This window comes from Numida meleagris, chromosome 6 (genome assembly GCF_002078875.1).
Source record: "Numida meleagris isolate 19003 breed g44 Domestic line chromosome 6, NumMel1.0, whole genome shotgun sequence".
NCBI classification, from domain to species: Eukaryota; Metazoa; Chordata; class Aves; order Galliformes; family Numididae; genus Numida; species Numida meleagris.
Genome location: NC_034414.1, coordinates 35,464,625 through 35,487,268, shown reverse-complemented (window position 1 = coordinate 35,487,268; position 22,644 = coordinate 35,464,625). Strand labels below are relative to the sequence as shown.

The window sequence follows — 22,644 nt, the reverse complement described above, 5'->3', positions numbered from 1 at the left end:
CTTCTGGAAACTTTTTTAAATCACTAGAAGATCACCACTAAAGATGGCCTAGGGTAGGTTTTTCTTAACTAAGCAATTCAACGTATTACATAAAAAGAGCTCACGTTGTCTTAAAGCAGCAGCTTTTACAGAAAAAAAAACCTGGTACTATGAGCTAAGGGTTTGAGTTTGTTTCTCTCAAACACCACTCCATTTGCAGCATGTGAGTATCTCTACAATACTAATAATGCTCTTAAAGTTTTAATTATATCAAAAAAGCATTATGGCAGCTAACCAGGATCTTCTAAGACAGGTCCTGAGGATCTCTTTCAGCATCTACACAATACTTTAAATCTCCAAGAGACTTTGGTACACATCTGAATGTTACCACATGAAGCTGTCTGAATCAAAGTACCAATACCAGATACTTCTCATGCTCATTTAAGTTTATTCCAAATGCATGTCTTACAGCACTCAAGATTTTTTAAACTTCAATTTTACTAAATATTATGGATTAACCCATGTAATCAGCACCTCATAAATCAACACACCTTTCGAGTGTTGTTGTATTAACACAAATCCTAAAAGATAAACTTAACATCAGTTGAGATAAAAAAGAAAATTGGTGCAGAAGAGACAGATAATAGGCAGTTGATCAGAAGCAAGGCCATGAAGGCAAATTAAAAGAAAAAAAAAAAGCAGGCAAGCTCTAGGACTCCTCTGACATTACCTTCACATGCACATACATCTCATTTGGTTGCTTCAGCAAGTAATACAAAGATTAAGCACAAAGAGACAAAGACCTCAGGAGCACGCCCAAGGAGGCCAGAGTCCCCCTGCTTCTCTGTATTACTTTTTTCAGAGAGCAAGCTGTAACACTGCTACAGCTGCCCACTGCATCACGCAGAAAAAGGATTCAGGTAACAAGTCTCCCAGATTTTCTTCTTACGGTTTTATTTTGTGCTTATAAAAATACTTCTATCCTGCTTTATTCACAACTAACATTAACTCTCTCCAGCTGGCATAGTAATAACCAGGTTCAAAACAGCTGTTCTCAAGCCTTTGCCAATCTCCTTTCACTTGCCCCGCTGCGGATGAAGGGCTGACTCAATCTGAGTTTACCACCCCTTAGAAAATACCTTCTAGACGCTTACACTTTTCGTTATGTACCTGCAAGTACTGAACAATTTAAACTCTGAAGATGTAACTGCAAATGTAGCCACCCACCTGATTTAGTCATGTACTTCTAAGTTACTAGACAAATCCAACACTAAGTAGAAACAGTATATCGAGCTAATGCAGAATTGTACAAGGCTTTAGTAGAGAGTAACATAATTACCAATATTACACCAGCCAGTGAGAGCACAAAATTAAAGCAATATCCTTGAGAAGCGAAAACACAGAAGTAATCTCCTGGTGTATTCAGCAAAAAGTATATTTAAACAGTAACTGATTATCACATACAGCTAATCAGTGCTTTCCAAATTTTTCCCTTTCCCTTTTTAAATGATCTTTAACACAGGATAACTATCACTCAGATTTGTTCTTTCTGCAATATGGGTGCCACCTTTCATGTTCACAACCAATGAACTGGTGATCTCAAAACAGCAAAAAATAAACTACAGAGTGAAGGACAAGCAACTCATCTTCATTTGCCCACTCAGACCTCACTAAAGACTTCTGACAAATACTCAGCACGAGGTTCATCTATGAAATCGCTGCATTTCTTACCCCAGTACCAATACAACGAAGTTTGCATTCCAATTTGAAAACTTATTTTCTCTACAACAAGAAATGTAAACAAGTTTTTCAGTCAGCAAGTACAGATTCTGTAGTTACAAGAAAATCAAATGATACACAACAGATGAAAAAAAAAGATATTCCTGCATATATCACTGAAAGATAAAAATAGTACAGCTTCACATCGTGCAGCATACAATTTATAGGCATACACAATCTTATTAAAAAATCCTTTCCTTTACCTTTTTCTCTGCATTACAATTATTCAGTCGATACTATGTTTGTTCTCTCAGGCAGGCAACTTCTACTACACAGAGTCCTTGTACAGACGACAGAGGTACATGCTAATGACAAATTGATTTGTGTCTCTCCTCCTGTCAACTATTCTAGCAGACAATTAAGTGATGTTCACTCATACTTCATGTAGATTTTTTTTTTAAAATCTTTCAGATACTAGGAACCATGAAATTTTTTTTTTAAAACAAAATGCGACCAACTTTATTCATGTATCACAGATGAGCACTCCACACAAAATTTTGCATTCAATACAGAATGTGGTGATTTGCATTGATTTCTTCCAAGTTGCCAACTGCTTTATTGAGGAACAAGTCTGATAAAAGACTTCATGCCAATAGAAAGGAAAAAAAAGAGAAAAATCAGTTCACAAAGAGCTGCTATAAATAGCTGTTAATCAACATAGCCTACATTACTGCTAAACACCCAGAGACTCTTAAACAGCATTAATTTCACTTTTGCTCATCTGTTCTGAGATTCTGTCCATACTTGGTAAAGCACATGCATTCCCACTGGATTTTAATGGATGATACTTTACTTTGAAGTAAACTCTGCAGACCAGCAGAAATCCCTGGTGTTCAGCCAGGAAGGGATGTAGACACAGGTTAATGATCTGTCATTGTTCTGTATAGAAATGATTCTGTATACCAGAAGCACTCCCAGTATTCAGCAGCTGCAGTCCCTTCCAGAGACAACTCCAGCTTTGCTAAGGGATGGTGCCAGTTATTTTTAAAGCTGGTGTACTTAATCCACAGCCAGTGACTCTCAATTTACCCTTCTAATGTGGTTATAGAATTAGAGCTAATCCTAAACTGCAAGCAGCAGTATACAGGACAAAAGAGAACTTAAAAATCAGGATAGGCTCTGGATTCATTGTTTGACATACTGACACACTGAATAGCCATCTTTTAATCCCTAATTCTCCAACTCTTTCAGCTAAACACTACTTACCTTCCTAGCTGTAAATTGGATTAAAGCCAATAAAGGCCAACAGCAATTTTGACGCTATCTGTCCCAGAAATGCAGGCTTGTTTTAAACATTCATTCTTCTGCTTGTTTAAATGCCCCTTTTCCTTCATATGAAGATCTCTAACTTCCTGTCAGCTACAGAACTTCTCCAGCATTTTTTTCTACATTAGTTTGCAGTAGCTCTTGCTCCGATTTCTCAGTCATCAGACACCAGTAATTCTGCCTTCTTGGGCTTTCTTACACATTATGTATCTAATTAAGGGAAAAAAATAACTCAAAAAGCACCATTTTACAAATAAACCATCAAAATCCCCAATACTTCCACGTGCCTCACCTCATGGGCAGTGTGCCGAATTAGTATTGTAAATACGTGCCACTTTCACGTCAGTTTCTGACTTCTTCAGTAGACTTTTAATGCACGTAGCTGACTCCACACATAATGTTTTAAAAACCCTTTTTTTACCCCACAAATTAAGTACAGTAGTTTGATTAAACATTATAAAAAGTGCATGATTAAGAATATGACTTTTATTCATTTTTTACTTGAAAACAGATTTTTAAAGCTTTGTTCTTTCCTTTTCTCAGCTGATTGAAAAGCTGGGCTGTCATTACAAGTTGGTTATACCCCAATCAATTCTCACTGGCATCTCCAGCTTTACTGACACTATTTAGCATTAAGAAACTACCATGAACACCTCTTCTGTAGCAAATAAAGCCTTCTGCTTCTCTAAGCAACAAAGGTGGCTAGAGAGATGCCGAGAAATCAAACCCTAATAATTGGGAAGGTTGCATAGGAGAACAAAACATGTCAAAAGCTTCCCTTCAAACCGTAATTCCTCAGTGAAGGGGCCCATTATTATCTACATTCTATGTTTGCTCCCCCCCATCATGCATTTTTTTTCCTTACTGGGATAATAAAGGACTAGACATGACAGTCACCCACTGATGCAATAGTCAGATATTGAAGTGTGTACAAAAAGTTTAATTACAGAAGCCAAATATCTGACGAAAAAAGCTGGAACTTAAAGAAAATAGGGTGAGTGGATTTTGAGTGATTTAAAAATTAATGTATGTTGCTTGATAAAATAAATGTTTTGAAATAACTTAATTATCACAACAGTAATTCACACCGACTCTGCTCATAGCCACATAATTTCTGTTCCAATTACGGTACGCCTGTGTGACGCCCATGCTCCCACCCGCGCGCACCAGGCGGATATCCGCACGCCGCAGCTACGCGTAACCCTGCGCTGTGGCGGTGCGCTGGCGCCGCAGCTCAGGCGTTCCCCCACGCCCCAGGCCCGGCCCAGGCCCTGCGGCCGGACGGCTCGGCGCCCGCTGGCGCTCCCTCTGCCGGCTGGCTGCTATCTCCACGGGTTGCTCAGCAACCTGAGAGTTTACTCGGGAAAACACAGGACTCTCCCTACAGATCACAGCCTATATATCCCAAATTTCGGCCTGCTCTGCTCGCCCCAGGTCCCCTGACACGGCGTGAGGCCACAGCACATCAACTGCTGCTCGCCTCTCCTCACGTGCCTGGACTGCTTCAGGCAGAAGCCACTTGCTTAATGCTTACATGCTAATTCGTTCCATATGGCTTTACTGCTTGCCGCTCTGTCCTTCACAGCACCAAAACCATCTCATCTTATAGTGAGGAAACGAAGTCTACTTGGAAAGAACAAGGGAGTCAGAAGCAATCTGACTGGGAGCCTGCCTGCAGTGACAGCACAGGCGCATGGCCTCCAACTGGATGCATGCCATCCTGAGTCATGCACAGCTGGTGTTTGCTCACTAAAATACTCTGTTCATAAACAAGCAATCTCTATCCCATTATTGCTGGCACCTATTAATTCAACTTGTTTCTACTATAATAAATCGGCCCCGGCCAGGCAGCTTTCATAAATAGTCATTCTAGTCTGAATATGAATCATCCTGGCACAAAATCCAGAAATTCTTCTCAAGTGCTCCTAGGGGAGTCCAACTGACTGCTAGCACATCAAAAGAACCCAAAAAAATCAGCTGTCAAACTAAGCAAGCAATTAAAGTTTTAACCTTGTGTTCTATTTTTAAGTTATTTTGTAACACAAAGAGAAAACTGCATGGATTTACAGATCTTGGAACAGGCAAAGGAGTTTACACAATTCTTAACTAATCCACCTACAGCAGGTAACCTGGGGTACCAAAGTCTAATAAGTCAGAAAGAGATCCTGCTTGCCTCTCTGGCCTTGCACCAAAAACTCAGGAAAAACAAACAAACAAAAAACCACAACAATACAACCAGTCTTGGGCATGGTATCTAAATATCTAAACGAAATCCTAAGTTATTCTGAAACCATGAGGGTAAAAACAGCCCCAGCGCTGAAGACTTGAACTCATGAATGCTACTCCCAGTTTTGCCAACAATACTGACCAGTGATGATGTCCAAGTCTCTGCTGATTCTTTAATACTGCAGCCTATCGTTATAACAGCTGAGTAAGCTTCCCAGTGAAAAAAAAAAAAAATCAGCTTATTTATAGAAACAGTGGTTCCTTTTTCTCCGACTGCAGAAAGCAGACTTTTAAGAGAAGATGGAAGGAAGCTTTCTTTTATCAAGAGAACAAGAAATTCCTTTATGCTTTGATTGTTAATCTGCTTCCAGCTTATGACACTATCAAACAACAATACAGTGTCAAAGCCGTTATTGAATGTGGCAAGAACCTACTCTAATCCAGTCTCCTCTGAAAGCATCTTCCACAAATCTCTCTCACCAGAAAACAGTTGTTCTCAATACTCTTGTGACCTGTATAATCTTAGAAAAAGAATACTTGAAAGATCAAGAGACAACAGGTTTTATTGTCATTTAGCTCCAATGCACTACTTACTTTGAAAAACTTAGTCATAAACATGGAATTTGTAACAGAAACAGACTGTATCTAAAGAAGCAAAGCACAAACCTTGGTGGTCATGGTGACCTTTCTTTACAAGTCCTTTCTTTTCTGCTTTAAACAGTACTTCGAGATCAAGCACCAGTTTCTACAAAATTGTATTTTGGTTATAAAAAACATAAGCACTGTAATGAAGTTGTAGGAGGTTGCTGATGCTCTGATTTACTAACAGAATCACAAATGAAAACACTAGCATATTCAAGTCCAAAGGTTAAACATAAATATGATGTATACCATCATTTTATTGTAAGGATACCAATGCATAAACAAAACAGAGTTGAGTTTATTCAGTTCAACTTAGCTTCTCATTTTGTAACCACAATTCACAATTTCACCACGTTGGCAGCTTGTTAGGTTGTGACTGTCAGTTCATGCAAGTCACAGCAATCTCACCTGCTCTTTCATCAACTTCCACCAGCCTCTGGCCTTCCATTTTATATTACCACACCACATCAGAAATGACTAGTGCCATTCTACATTTACCAAACTTTCTTATCTCAATTTCATTTAGAAGTATTTCTCAGTACCTAATTTGCCAAATAACTCCAGTAACATCCTCTTCAATCATTTGACGACAGTCTTTTTATGTGTTTTACAAGCATTTCAGCCGGCTACTGAAGTGGCGCATCACATCACTACATTTAAAGCCAGATGTTTAAGCCCTAACAAAAGGGTACAATCCCACAACTTACGCATGCCAGAATTATTAACAGATGTTCTATCTAAATTCACACAATGCACAAAGCTGCATGCATGAGCAGTATCAGACACAATACTAAAAACACTTAAGCTGGTACAGAAAGTTTCTGTGCTATTAGTTGATGTGGTTTCCATGGAGCTACTCAAGGACCATGCTACAGCACAGAACTACTTGCAGGATTACATTTATTTTAGAAAAGTATTACAGCAAATGTCATGTTTTAAAGTTAATTAGAAAGAACCATTCAAGCAGTTTTGCTTTTCAAGACAGCAGACTTTCCTCCAGAATCAAATTACTCCAGCAGCCTATTTAAAACACAGAATTAAAAACTGTGGAATATCAAGATCAGATACCATTACAAACAGCATGCATCTCATATACAGCTTTAGCACTCACTTCTTATCAAGTATGATTGATGTTACAGAAATTAGAAAAAAAACTTTTACAAATTTCTAGAAGTGTGCAGAGAGCACGCAAACTTCACTCATACCTATTTTATTTTACTCATCCTTTACAAGACAAGAAGAAAAAGATACTACATCTACTAGGCCAAAATACGTGAGAATACCTTGTTTTATACTGCTTTGTAAGCGCTGTTTTCAATGACACCTGACATTAACTATGAAATACTTTCCAAGACTCTTTTGAGAATTCAACCAAATAACCAATTAAAGTTGACTGTGATGGAATTCCAAGACCATGCTAAATATGTGTTCCCAGATAATTTTAATTTGAATAGTAGTGCATCATCTGAAAGAGATGTTTCCTCACCTAAATTTCTTGGCCTTTGCATAAAGATTATCAGTAAATCTGAAGTTCCAGCTTCATTGAAAACCTCTGTGGAATACTATTCTAAAGGGTACGCTTACTTTGAACTTATTAGCTATTTTGGAATCAATGCTTTACGAATTCTATACTCGTGTTACACACCCTTCTATACAAACTTGCCTCTGAGCTTATGTACATGGTATGTGGCAATACACATATACAGTGGAACTATTCCCATTTTATAGTAGCAGGTGAACACAATAATCTTACGTTTAACAAATAAGTGGTTTCCACTGTCTAACAGTTAACAGTTTGAGTTTTGCAATACGAAATCGGGCTGTTACATTTTTTCCACTCAAAAATGTATTTCTAAGCTTCAGAGAAGATATATAGTTTCTTTTTTTCCCTTCAGCCCTTTAAGCGTTTTAATACATTAATTTCTCCAGGAAAAAGGAATCTTCACAGCTATAAATAATGCTTTAGACACCACCCAGCAGTTACTCATATTTTTTCCAAGTCAGCACTCTGAAGTGATAGAAATTATTATGCACTTCCAACGTACACAAACATCCTTCCGTATGTCTACGCATCCTTGCAGAATTGCAGTTGCAATCAGAGACACACAACAGAAAGGGTACAACCAAACACAGACGAAGCGTGAGAGCTGAGTCACCCACAGTGCTGATACAAACAAATTTACATAAGCTTGCTTAAATGTCCATAAAATAAATAAATAAATAAATAAACTGCAAGACTTAATATACGTGACCACCTCCAGCAGTAACCGTTTTATTTATGACTCACACGTTTGTTTAACATTAAGGCCGATAATTAGATGTTCACCTACCGAATCATTTGCTGCTAGGGCGAGGGCTATATTTACTGCAAAAAAGAGAAGAAAAAGATACACTGTCAGAGAACTCACTTTCTAAATATTAAGAATGCTATGATTTTTAACAAGCGAAAACACAATATAAATATACCACACTTGCTTAATAAGTGCACTCATCATCTCGGATCTTAGCTTCTAAGATCTCTACAGTATTAGTTGTTTAAGAGCCAGCAGCACCTACTTTTGAATCCATGGTAGCTAGCAAATTCACATTAATCTGCAAAATACTGCAAGCTCTAAATTTCTACAGGACACTGTGAAATAAAGTTACAATCTTAGCATTTAGCCAAAGGATAACATTAAGAAATGTATTTGTTGACTTTTGGAAACTACACACTACTATAAAAATAAAATACCATCGCTCTCCACAGTCTCTAGTGAGCTTTTAAAACTAGAGATTAGATAAGCATCAAACTAAATTATTAAACTGCAGTGACCAGAAATATGTTCATAACCCTTTTTTGATTTCTCATGATCTATTAAAATAGACATTTTTTGGAAGAAGTTGCAATTCTGCTTTTTGGTCAATTTGTATACTACGAAACAAAGTCTCATCTACTCTGAAACCATCTGTAGCAACTAAAGAAACAGAAAAACAGGAAGAAGCAATGAATTTGTCCCTTTGTTTGTTTACAGATGTTTACAGCATTTCCATCAATACTTGTGTAAAAAACACATGGAAGAAATGGCATCCTTCAATGGTTCACCAGCTTCAGCTATGCTGGAAGATCTAGAAACTTCAGTATAACCAAATAGTATGTGTCATATTCCAAACATTAACATGTTACAGCAAACAAAAACCCTCACACCTCTTTTGGACAAAATCTTTTGCTTTCATTACACATTGCTGTATTTCAGCCTACAAAGCACTTTAAGAAAGATAAGCTGCAATCAGCCTTGTTCTACTGAAAGAGTATGAAGGTATCGAGAACAAGCTGGGAAGACATTAATAGCTTAAAGCATTTAGTATGGAGAGTGGCAAGTTCCGTTAAACAAAATCGTGAGAAGGTTAACAATTATACAGCTCTCCCTAAGACGCACACAGGCACTGTTTACTCCTAAATTGATAAAGCATATAGATTTTGTTCTTCAGTTTGCCACTTGAATAGATGCATGACTAACTATTCCCTTAGCCAAAAAGAGAGAATTAATCCTCTGCAACTTGAAGCCTGACCTACAAATCAAAGATAAGGAGAAAAACATGCAAGCCAATGATTAAACAAATAAATAAACTGCAGATCACATTTGAAGAAGCACAAGGGAAGCAGCAAGTTACTCAGCATACTGCTTTAATATGCCTATCACTTCAGTCTGTCTTCTTTCCATACAATTATAATGTGTGAAAATTAAAGTATGATCCATAATGCATCTTAAATAAAGGATATTTGACTACTGAAGGGAAAGAAGGAAGACAGTGGAAATAATATACTGGGAAAGCTCGAGTTTATTAGCTGCATTTCTAGCTGGAAACAACGTACTATTTTGAATCCCAGCTGATCATTGCACTCAGTTATCTTTGTATTACTATCAGTTCCAAGAAGGCTTAGAAACCAGCACAGCACCCCAACCCTAACCTGACCCTAAACATTAACACAGGACCTCACAACTAGATTCCAACATGATGAGGACTGTAAAACAGTAGGGCATATACATTCAACACGTCCAATACTTCTCACCACCACCTCTAATCTTCATAGGACACCACAAACAAAGTCACCACGCCATCTCTAGCCCATGCTAAACCAGGCAGCATCAAGAAGGAAGCACATGGAGATCAGAGTTAGTCTTCTTGATATCAGCGCAAGTCTGGGATGGCTTATTAGTTTGGACTTTTAAATTCCAAATCCAAACTGGTTCTAGGAACAAGCATAATTGAATTCAAAGAACGTTGAGCTAACAATACTACTAAAACTGCTTGGCACAGAAGTCGGACACATACAGAGCCAGCTGAGCACATCTGCAGCACAATGGTCAATATCATCAATAAAATACTCATAAGAGAGCCAAGAAGAAATCCTTCTGAAAGATAACTTAAAAACTGAGATCTCAATGTAAACAGCATTTAGAAACGGAAGAACTCATTTCTCACTAGTTAACAGAATATTTTAACATGTAAAGAAGGTCCATTATCAGAAAACATGATGTTGGTCCTGGAAAACAGTCATAATTATTATCATCTCTTATTATCATCTCTTGGCCAAAAGCCAAACTTACGTCCAGGTGGGACACATGAATAGATGGATTTTGGCCACTACCTTGAAAAAATTAATATATCCTACCCGCAGAATAAAAACATACAAGAGAAAAAAAGGAATGACTGGGATACATTTCACCATGACTAGACTTCATCAGTTCTCCTGAACAACAATAAAAAAAATCTTATCTCAATAGCCTTTGCTGGAAATGACTGAAGAAAACCAAGGTAAATTATCAGTAGTTTTATTTTCTTCAAACTGCAGAATTAACAAAATGTGAGTCAGAACACCACCCCATGCTTACACAGCTGAAAATACTACAAAGTTCAGAAATAAGAAATTTCTATTCTTTCAAGTCCAAACTGAACTCTTCTCACGCCAGAACGAATTCTGGGATGCTGCACTGAGACTGAGGAAATCTAGCAGAACACTGTAAAATAAAAGAACTCAACAGAAAACAAATATAGGAAACAGGAATCAAACAAAAAAAAAATCTCATACATAGACAAAAAAAATAATCAAAACAATGTAAGCATTTAAACACAGATTGAAAAATATTTTTCCTATAAAACAACTTATTCTTTTAATCACAGACTATATTGATTTCAGAAGTGCTAGAAGCAACTAAGAATATAATACAAAAGCTATACGCTGTTGCGTATAGCAACAGGCAGAAAGAATTACACAACAGAAAGACAAAGACAGATTAAAGAATGGCTCTGCCAAATATAACCCCAGTACGCATCCACTCAATCTGAAAGGGAGACCTGGAACAACTGGAATACAAACCCATGGGGACAAAGAACACTAGCAGCCTTGACAGTCCTTCAGAGGAATGCAGATAATAAGACTGATGATATTTTCCTTGGTGCTTTAAGAGCTACATATACAACATCTAATTACCAATCACCATCCTCCTTTCCTTCTCAGTCAGGGAAATTGTAACCAAACACGTTTCCCACAAGCCTCTACTACTTTTTTCCATACAAATTATTTTACCTTAATTAATTGTTTATCTGAAACATTCAGTTTATTCTTATTCTAATCATCAAGAATCTGAAGTCCTCTTTCTTCTCAACATTCTATATAAAATAAATGCAGTCATTAACAAAAGGCTGTCCAATACAGTAACATTTAAATGTTTTGTTTACATTTCAGTTCTCTTATTTAATGTCTGGTGAATCCTGATTTTTTTTTTTTTTTAATGAATGGAAAAGAACTCCCAGCTGCTTAAAGGCACTTATACATGTGTTGAGCTTCATGTGCAAATTACATAGACTACGTACAGATATGTACAAACTACACACAGATAGCAGTTATAATTTTAATTAGCGCATTTGTTGGTAGATGTGAGGTGGATATCGTGTTCAGATTATATTCAGTTTGTAAATCTGTTGATTTACAAATAGCTATTCCATTTTTCATTAACCAGAAACAACTCACCAACAAATTATAACCATCCAACTCACATAATTAAGAAATGGAGGTGTTGATTGTTTTGAATGTCTTTGTGCATGTACAAGAATGCGTACATTATGTATGTATAGACACATGTATCCTATGCACAGGATATTACGTATGCGTATCCTATGTATAGGAAAAGATGTTCTCAATACTTCCTTTTTCCTGAAGTACAATTACTGTGGATAACATGTTTGTATGTTCTAGTATTTATATTTATACACACACATATAAATTTGTTTAACTTCAAGCAGATGTATGCTGTACTAGGAATCCACATTATCTTGGTCTACTAACCAGAATTCAAGCTTTTCTGACTTTCAATTCTGAAGCCTAACAGCGTGGGTAAGAAAAGTTGGGTGTTAACAGTTATTCAATAGGCTCTCACTGCTTTGCGTAGTTTATCACTGCTGTTTCACCTGTCATGAAATGTCTTTACAAGTAGTTGAGAAAACTGGCCAGACCTGATGTTGAACCTTCTGAACACTAAAACACTGATAATCCCTACAGAGCACACGACAATATAGGACACCGGAGCACTCTGCAGTTACACCTAAGATGCTAGCAAAGGAGGAACAGCATCACTACATCAGTTTATAATCCCCCCCACCTTATCTTACCCCCAACTCAAAGCAAGTTGTCCAAGGACAGCACTGTGCTATTACAAACACATTACTTCTAAATTGCCTCCTCTACTACCGTCCACTTCAAAACTGGTTCCTCTGCATTCATATGGATTTTCAGTGGCTGCAACAGGTGTTCACAGAGGCTGAGGGCTCTGTTAGTCAGACTCGCTTACAAGGTAAGGGCACAACAACAGCACAAATACTCCTTGAAAGGATTGTACAGAATACAAAGTAAAATATCAGAGAAAACCTATGTTTTTCGCAACAAAAAGCTTAGTTGCTATGTACATAATACCAGATTGAGGGGGGGAAGCATGAAAACACAGTTCTCTGTTGCCCTGAAGTAGAACTTTGTAATCTGTCAGGTGTCATGGCCGCCAGCTGAATGGAATTCAAAAACCACACTAGCATACAAATATTTACAAATATTTACATATCTATTACAAAACGATAAAAATACAACAGACGGCAGAACAGTAAGAAAAATCTTACCCGCTGTCGTTGATTTTCCAACTCCTCCTTTACCAGAAGCTATGACCAACACCTGCTTAACTCCTTCTATGGGCTTTTGTTTGGGCAGCCCCCGTGACAGGATCCGAGTGCGTTTGTCCTGTAGAACCTCATCCCTGGAGCCTGAGGACTAATTAAAAAAAGAATGGAACAGAGCAGTTGTGGTACCAACCTACAGTGTTTGCAGAAAAAGCTAACAAGTACAGACCAACCCGTGCTCTGAGACAACTTTGTCACTGCTCCTAAAAATCTTTTTGCACTCCTACAGCAACCTCATGCTCAGCATCACTTGAAGGAATGGGGCCTAGTCAGCACTGACCCCAGAGGCATTTTGTTTAGACACAGTTAAATGTGATCAATCTCAGACCTCAAAATAGAAGCAGGGCTTCCAGTAAAATAAATCAAAACCCCATTCACTAATTTGGAGGCTTTTAAAAATCACTTTCACATCACTTGATCTGCAAGATTCTCAGTGGAATCATCAGGGTTAAAAATGAAACCTTTTGACTTCTCTTTTCCTGAATACCTCTGAAGCCAAACTCAAGGCTGCACAACAACTTTTACGAGCTTTAATTTCACCACAATTAATACACACGGTGGCCAGCGGCTATTTTATTTTCAGCACCATATCATCAAAACGTGAGTCCCAGCATCCCAAGTCACCAGTCACAGAGGCAGAGCGACCCAGGGGCGGCAGAAGTACAACAGATGCAGCTAACAGCACAGCAAAAGCAGCACCGAGTGCTGAGGAGCCCGCCAAGCCCCTGCTGCCTTTCTGCAGCGCCCACTCGAGCTGCTTTGCACGTCCCGGGTAGCTCAGAGCAGGCACACAGCAGCTCTTCTGTGCCCCAGGGACTGGAGAGCGGAGCGCAGCTCACAGGAGTTGACGTCTCAGCGGGCAGCACCCTGTTCACCAGACAGTGGTCGTGTTTTGGAGACGGTAAGCAATCAGGCACTACTTCTACGGAATTAAAGAGGGTCCAGGAGAGAGAGACTCCTCTTCCTTCCCTCGGTCCGGCTGCTGGGCTGCCAGCGCCGTTAAAGCCCTGTGGCTAACACAGCCCCAAACCCAGCCCCTGTGGAGGCTACTTCGGAGCAGCCAGGGCTTCGATGCAGATCCTGAAACAGCTGCTCCGGGACCGAGCCGAGAACAGATCTGATCCCCTACCCCGGGGCTCCCCAGGACCCGCTACCCTCCCGCACCGCCGCAGGGCCGGCCCGGCGGGCAGCTCCCGCCTCACTCACCGCGGAGCCAGACGACGAAGCAGCGCGAGCTCCGCTGCCCGGAGGGCGCCGCGGCACCGTCAGCGCCCCACCGCCGCGGCCGGAGAAGCGGGCGGCGCGCAGCACCCAGCACCAAGCGGCGACCCCCATCACCGCCTCCCGCCGGGCGCGCTGAGATGGCGCCGCCGTGGCTCGGCCCGCCCCCCTGCGCTGCGCCTGGCCGCGGTGCTGCGCCACGTTCTTGCACGGCCTTCGAGCACCGGCGGCCCCTGTAGCCGGTTTGTGCGTCCGAGCCGGCCGGGGTAGCAGGGGCCCGAGGGCTCGTCAGGCGTGGCTGCAAACGGGAAAAGAGGAGCGCCGCTTGGGACTGGTAGCCGCGAGGAGGCCGCGGCTCGCGCGTGAGCACGGCCATAGCACGAGCCGGCTGCCTGCGCGCGGCGGCGAGACTTGTCCCGGCCTTCAGTGTGGTTGGGCACATCGCGGCCCTCCGTGGCTTATATCAGCTGCGAATGTAAAAGCTGTATTCCAGTTCATCCTTTGAGTCATCAGTTAAAAGAACCCGCGGCCAGGTCCGGTGCCACTTCTTCGTTATTTATATATATATATTTTAAATGCAATTCAAATTGTTCTAAGTAGGGTGCCTTGTGTCATGTGAGTGTCATTTGAAGCATTCAGGCACGCACCACCTAAACCACCACGAGGCCTGCAGCCCTGTCATGGAAGGAATTCAGATCCTTTTGTCATGACTTATTCCTGACAATCCCATGAATAGCCCATTTATCCAGGCGGTAATATTGAAGTACATCAGACCTTGGCAGTTTCTGGCCGTTAGTTTTCAAAGGTAAAATACAGCATAAATAGTCCCTTTGTTGGCATCTGCTGTAGTGCGTAATGGATCAGGGAATTTTGTATCCATTTAAAGTGTTATTGTAATAAACATTGCCCCTTTTCACATCAAGAATTCTCACTACTCATTTAATGTTATTTTTGACTCATATTATTAAAAGCCCAAATCAGGCATTTTGCTCAAAGCCACCATTTTCAAAGGCTTATTCCAGTGCTCAGCTGCCAGAGAAAAATAACAATGATAAAAACACAATTTTTTGCTCTTCATCAAGTGATGCTCATTCAGTATCTTGTTCTTGCTGTAACCATTTGAGTATATTTTGCATAGCAAGCACAGACACGTGAAGAGGTCAGATAGTTTCCCAGTAATTCACCCTACCGAGAAACCAAAATGCAGAAGAACGCTGACAACCAGTGAGCCATTTAATTCTGAAACTCTATTAAGATCTCCCTCAAGGGCCTTTTCTTCGCTGCCCCAGGAAACTGTGCTACCTTTTTCCTTGCAATAAATTTGCATAATTCATTTTCCTACCTTGAGCCATTAGAGGCAGTGTTAAAGTGCAGAACACACATCACAGAAACAAAATCAGCAATGCAGGATCACTGGTAGGCATGCAGAACTGGTTTTCAACATTTTAAACATATTTTTTACAATTTCTTTTAGCACTGGTTTGGCAATGGGGAAACCACTACGGCACTAGGCTGTACTGAATATGAAAAGTAGAATTTGGCCATTAAATTTTCTCTGAAATAATGAAGACATTTCCAAAATACCGTAATTGCTTTTGGTTTCTTATTTAAACAGTTGAATGTAGTGGTGTAACTTGTATGCATGGCGTCCTTAAGGTCCACACATACCACTAAAACATGAGTCCAGGAAAATGCATCAAAAAATTAGCAAAGATCTTACTGCCTGATGAAAACCACGGACAATCTGTGTTTTTCAGCAAATACTGGATTTTTCAATTGTTCAACAAAATGAAAACCGTAATATTTAATGTTTATGCAAATTATAACCTTTTCTTGAAGTGAAAAGAAGCATTTTTAAGACTCCAAATTGGTAGTCAGCCTGAACACCTGAATGATAAAAATGTAATTGATTTCTGTCTGAAATTGGATTGTCCTGTATTTACATGTATTTTTCCTCCACCCAAAATCAATGAAGGGCATGCAGGTCTATCTAGGAGAGCCTTGCTGACAAATGACTCAACATTTTAAAAACAAATTAACGTGTGAAAAATGACTTATTAGATAATTAGGTTGATTTGTGCGCAATAGGGAATGAGCAGCTAAGAGCGTATTACCAGGACTGCAACCCTTTCAGTGCTGAAGGAGCCCTGTGTCTCCATTACCATTTCTGGATGCTTGCCTAGTATTAATAATACAGGAGGCTAAGGGCATGCTGCACACTCTGAACTCACATGGACCGTTCGTTTTGGTCACAAATTAGGCAAACAATCGTCTTAAAGACAGGCTAATAGCACTTCAGTTGTAAATACATGCTGTACAAAGTTCCTCACAGCTCTGGGGTCATTTCGGCTCCGTGGCCTTTGTGTCAGATGTTTGCTGTAGCACATTTAAGATAAAGAAGGCTAAAATGTTTTTTTCTTTTTTTGTCCACATAATGATAATTACTTGGCTCATAAAGAAAGGAGGTCTAAGGTAAGTTTGAGGCAAGTTATCAAAGCTCACATGATGTTGTATAATTAAGAAATATGGATGAATATATTAAATGATTAGATAATTCTCCATATAAGCTACGAGGTCCTAAAAAAGAGTCATGGAAGTTGCTGGACTTCTGGAGAAGCCAGGAAAAGCAATCCTTGCAATTCCCTTTTAAATCTGCTTCCATACAAGCCCAAGAGTGTGGTAGAGCAAGTAGGGCACCTGGGCTTTATTTCATTCCCTTTCTGCTATGCTACCTTAAGCCAGAGCAGTTGTTGCCAAGCATTTTTAAAAAGCTAAGCCTAGTCTGAAATAAATGGCAATCCTCTATATCTGCTTGTGCTGTCACCCAGCAGAGGCCGGTGCAGAAACCCTTGCTGTTCTGCCTTCATTTCTGAGCTTTGGGTTCATTATTGGTGGCTCTTGGCTCAGCCCTCAGAATGGCTGTAACTTCCTCCCTTCAGAAGCTCTAAGACCAAGCGGCAGCTCAACTGCCCTTTCATCACTTCAGGGCTCTCTAGCATTCTCCCTAGGGGTTGATGACAAGACAAACTGGATCAAGCTGTTCAAAAAAAAGAAAAAAGAAAGAAAGAAAGAAACAACTACTAATGCAGGTTCTTCATGTGATCTTTGCTGTGCTCCTCATACAAGTTACAGCAACTTCATATTTTGTTAATTTATTTAAATAGCAAGCCATGTGATCTCATCCAGTCTTGGCTTGATGCATTTGAGGATCCTCCTTTGTTGTGGTTTTATGATTTTTGTTATTGGTATTTCACATCATCACATCATATAGCGCACTGGGAGTCTCAGAAGAGAAGAAATGTACTACAGCTTCCAGAAAACTTTGCTGTTCTGTTTCCATTTTCCGGTTGGCGGGAAAGATAAAACTGAGTGAAAGTCATGAGACTTTCTCTTTGCTCCCTGTCAGGTCAGAGTAAGAACCTCAGTTTTCAGAAACTCATTTTATTTGATTTATTAGCTTCAATACCAATAAACTTGCATTTCTGCTATTATAATTAGTAAATTAATTTCCCTCCTAAGATCATTGATACTGTTTGTTGTTTTTTTCTTTCCCTTTTTGATCCCTTCGCACTCTTCCACCTCTTTTTTTAGGCTGGTGGGCTTGTGGGCCTGCTGTCTCCCTGTCACAAACACAGATAGATCTAGAGATAACCATGACATCCTTGTGTCTCACACTATTGCCCTTGTTTCATTCATTAGAATTTCACTTCTTCCACCAGGCTTGGATATAAAAGCCTGGACCCCTGATGGTGAGGCATTTCTGCCCTTTTGTTGCAAAGGGCATTTGGCCCAAGGGATTTTAAAAATCTGTATAAAACAAGAGAGATTTACCTGTGGTGTCATATGGAATATTATTTAAGAATCAGCATTTTTGTTCACAATACATGGCAATACTTGAAACTGTAACAGATTAACTGTGAAATCACAGAAGACACAGTAGTAATACATTTTTCTTTATAACATATTAATAGTTCCATTAAATATAAAACCACAAAAGTAGCTTCATTGTATGCAAACACTTTTTCAAACCTTAAACTGAAAAAGAAATTAAGTTCTCTGCTTTAGTTCTGTTTTGTTAAATGAGGACCAAGGCCTTGCAGGATTGAATCCAATTTAGTTTGTATATTACTTTTGCGTGGAGGCTATAATAAGCACAGACCTTCACAGTCAAGAAGAGACAATCTTAAATTATTGCTAGATTCATCTGAAGTCAATCATCAAGTTCTTCAGGTTAATATTGTGTACTATAGTAACAGTCACATCACAGTGAAGACACAGCTGACACTATAGCAATTTTTCCAGCCTTAAGCAAGTAGCGCAGAAAATGTAGAGATTTGTTTTGTTGAATATGCCCTTCAGTAACAAAGGTATATAATTTTTTTTCTTCGGTACACAAGATATATATTCCTTGCATGATTGTAACTAACTCCAATTAATGGAGTTTCTGTACTTAAAAACAAAAGCTTTGATTTTTTTCTTCAAAAAAAAAAAGCTTTTCTATTCTTTGCCATATGTGTTACAAACACTGAAGGAAGAGTAGAATTACCTTTTCTTCTAGCAGCACAGATAAATTGTAATTCTAGTGGTGGAAGGATCTTTTTTGTATTTGACATCATACAGATGCAGAATTAACATCTTCACAGCCCTAAAAGCATCAGTAAACCGTGCGACAGCACTGGTTTGAGTAATAATGGCATTCAGGCACAATTTCAATTTGTGAAATCATTTTAATTCTGTTCTTCATTCATTTGCTCAGTAATGAACTTATGTTTTACAGAAGCGTTTTTGTTAGCATCAGAACCTGGAGCATAAATGAGTTTTGTATAGCAAATTAATCTAATTTGAACAACGAGGCTAACTGAGAATCAACACGAACTTTTAGTGGGTTTCATATTTACTAATTATTTTAAAAATCTGTCTTACATTCCAAACCAATTTAATTTTGCTCTGTGGCCATTAAATACTTTTCTCTTAATTCTAGTACATTAGCAGTGCAAGACATTACCAAAAGGAACGGATGTTCTTAGGGTGTATATGGACCACTTGCACAATTGTGCCAGCAGTAACCTCTTCCAGATCCATCCTTGCATGCTGAAACAATCTCAGCTGAAAATAAATGTGACCCAAGAGTACTTCCTATGAGCGCTACATATAAAACTATGGCAGTTCAAGAACTGTGAAGGCAGAACAGCAGATTCTTGGAATGCTTATTTCTTTCTCCAGTTAATCCACCACTGTGAAGGAAAGTAACTCTTCTTCATGGTTTTAGATTGAGCCAGAGGCAGATCCATGAGTTTAATCTAAAGTTCCTGATCTCTAATCTTCTATGCTAAAGTGTCAAAAGAAAAAAGTGTGTAAGTGTCTCAGATTTTTATTTATGCTAACATCTAATGCCAAACAGTGGTTTTTCTTTAGGCAGAACAGAGGAAGATGGGCATGTTTATAACCATTTCTCCTTTATATAAAGCATAGGCCAAGGAAAATGCAGCCTAGAGTACCTTTGAAGTCTAACACAGACAAGAAGCTGAGCAAGTTCCTCCTGGTTCAGAAAATAAACTTTTGTTTTCTTTTCCATCTCAGCTCTGAGCATGAAGAAAAGAGGGACTCAGTTAACAGCTTCCTACAACAAAGTACCTGTGTAATTGCCTCAGATGTAGACAATTTCCTAGTGAATCACACATGAATGCTCTTGGCCAATAGGTATCAAAAACTAAGATCTAAAAATCAGCTCTCACAGAAATAAATGTAATTTATATTCTTCTAATTACTGCCACTAAAAGACTGCACTGTACCCTTTAAAATACCAATTTAATCAAACATTGAAATGAGGAAATACAACTGTTATGGGAAAATACAAAACTGTTTCTTGGCACTGAGTGATTTTTTAATTCACTGCCTGGCTTATTAGCTCACACTTAGGACTTGAGAAAGGCATTTCAAGAAAGGAACTTCCATTGGCTCTGTCTTGCTCTGTCACCTCCTGAGTCATGGTCATACCTGCAGTCATGGATAACTGGTATTTAAAGGATAGCAATGTCAATTATGTCATTCTATTTTCTTTACGTAGGCACTTAAATTAGGTGCATATTCCCTCACAGAGTGAATGTGAATATAAGAAAGACTGCTCAGAGCAGAAGCTGTGGAACAAGATGAACAGCATGAGAAAGCAAGGCTAAGAACCAAGGACATCACCAGTCAAGTAAAATGCGTGATGGCCAGGTGATGATGACCCTGATTGGAGGAAGAGCATGTGGCTAGGAACGACTCATGGCTCTGATTGAATAAGTGCCTGCATGCACAGTTAAGGAGTGTTTGTGGAATGTTGTGTTGACATGTAAAGGCAGGTAGGAAAGTTAAAAGAGAAAGCTTGTTTATTGCAGGTTCTCACATCCCTTATATACATTCACATTTTAGATTGTTCACATCTGAGTCTGTGCCTCAGACGCTGCAAGTCTGCATTATACTTTTCTAGTGCTAATCATCAGAATTTCTACTAGATTTTAAACTAAGCATTTTGCATTTTTAATGTCCCATATATGGGTATCTACATATGGATCCAATGGCAGAGCATGCAGACCACTAAAATGTCTATTATTACACATTTAACATTCTGTCCATTACAGTACTTAGACTTCATTTATCTGAGTTGCTTTCAAAATGGAGCAAGCAATATCCTCTAATAGTATCTTTCAAATTACATTATGCGATATGACCTTTTGGAATGGAACACCTTTGCTTTTTTCTCTCGGATCTAAGAATTTTGCAAAAATAGTGTTTGTCCTAGAGACAGGATGCTGCTGATTCAGTGGAACCAGACATGGTAAAACCCTATCTCAAATCCTACTGATCTCCCATATACAAGATTAATTCAGACCAATAGGAGTAGACTAGTGAAGAGAAAGGCTGCTGTGGTAATTGGGAATTAAAATCCTATCATAAGAAACCTATCATATAAATGCAAAGAAAAACATGTAGATTTTTTTTTTCTTTAGAAGAGCAAACTCCAAAAGACTATGTAATTACTAACGATACACATACACACACACACAGTAATATAAAAAGTTTGTATACAAGGGCTCAGCACAATACTTTAGAGAGAGAATCCTAACTGCTAAATTAGGACAGAAATTTTTTAGCTGTGAGTTAACCTTGGCCAAAAGTATAATAAGAACCATTAAAAGCAGAGATTAATTAGTGTCCATATTTCTTGCAGTTGATGAACTTCTTAGGTGCAGCCTAGACATTTACCTGAAGTTGAGCTGAGTCGTTCTCTAAGCTTCAGAGCATAACAGATGTGTTTTCTCCAACAGCAGCTAAAACACATTTTATCTACAGGCACCAAAACAAAGTTGTTTTAATTTGGACAGGAATCTCACTCCGATTGTCACTTTGAAGACTATTATTTTTTGCCCTATAGGCAACAGAGTATCCAGGGAAAAATTAAATATCTTTAACCGATACTAAAATATCCCAAGTTATAGACTAATTGTTTTACCCACTTATTCATATACATATAACTTTTGAAACTGCTGGAGGGTTATCTGTGAAATAAAAAACTCTTTTAGAAAAAAAAATTAACAAATACAATTTTTTCCATCCCGTTTGAACATCAAATATTGAAGATAAAGTGTTTTCTTTCCACCCTGTAGCACCTATTTAGCATCTATTGTAAAAGAAAGGTGACTCTTTAGTAGCTTAAAAAAAGAAAGATTATATTAAAAATATCCCTTTTATCATTGCAGTGCTTTTGAGGTATCACATTCTAAGAAATCATCTCAATCCCAATGAGTTAAAAAATGCATTGAAAAAAATCTACGCTTAAAGAAAGCGTTAAATGTTAAAAAACAATTAATGACACTGGAAGTTCTATGAAATATGTTAAGCTGTAATGGAAGTCATAGCAGGAAGTCACATCATTTCTTGACACATGGTCTATTACCTTATTTAACTCAATGAATATTCACATTAGAATTTACAGTCCTCTATTATTAATCTCATTGCATTAAACATCTGCTTTTTTTTTTGCACAAGACCTGAGGGGAAACAAGATCACCTGCTTCTTCTGTTGGCTAAAATCATGGACAGATTATATATAGTATTGCATTAACAGAAACAAATCATTTGAAAAGGACTGATAGTAGATAAAAGGCCTACAGTTGCTGCAGCTGACTTTTGTTCTCTTTCTTTGGGATAAGTTCCCAAAACATGATTTTAAAACAAGCTTATAGACCAACATTACTGTGATGCTGTGTCATGGCAAAAAGAAATGCCTGTTTGTGTTGTGACACAATGATCTTACACTGAAGAGAATTAATTGCCAATATT

At 38.7% G+C, this 22,644-nt stretch overlaps 1 protein-coding gene across 9 annotated transcripts in view; it reads right to left on the bottom strand.

Moving 5' to 3' along the window:
• Positions 1 to 22,644, bottom strand: part of NUBPL (nucleotide binding protein like) — a 120,388-nt gene that overhangs the window by 92,500 nt on the left and 5,244 nt on the right. For 3 of the 9 annotated variants that reach the window (XR_002440898.1, XR_002440902.1, XR_002440896.1), the window contains exons 3-5: positions 14,305 to 21,648; positions 13,042 to 13,189; positions 8,223 to 8,257 (exon numbers count right to left, since the gene is read on the bottom strand). Coding sequence is in view for 1 of the 9 variants with exons in the window: in XM_021403807.1 (XP_021259482.1) it covers positions 8,223 to 8,257; positions 13,042 to 13,189; positions 14,305 to 14,433 (312 nt within the window). In the remaining 8 variants the exon portion in view is untranslated. Of the gene's footprint in view, positions 1 to 8,222; positions 8,258 to 13,041; positions 13,190 to 14,304; positions 21,649 to 22,644 lie in introns of those variants that run through there. The other 6 variants (XR_002440897.1, XR_002440899.1, XR_002440903.1 and 3 more) reach the window with 5 other exon arrangements.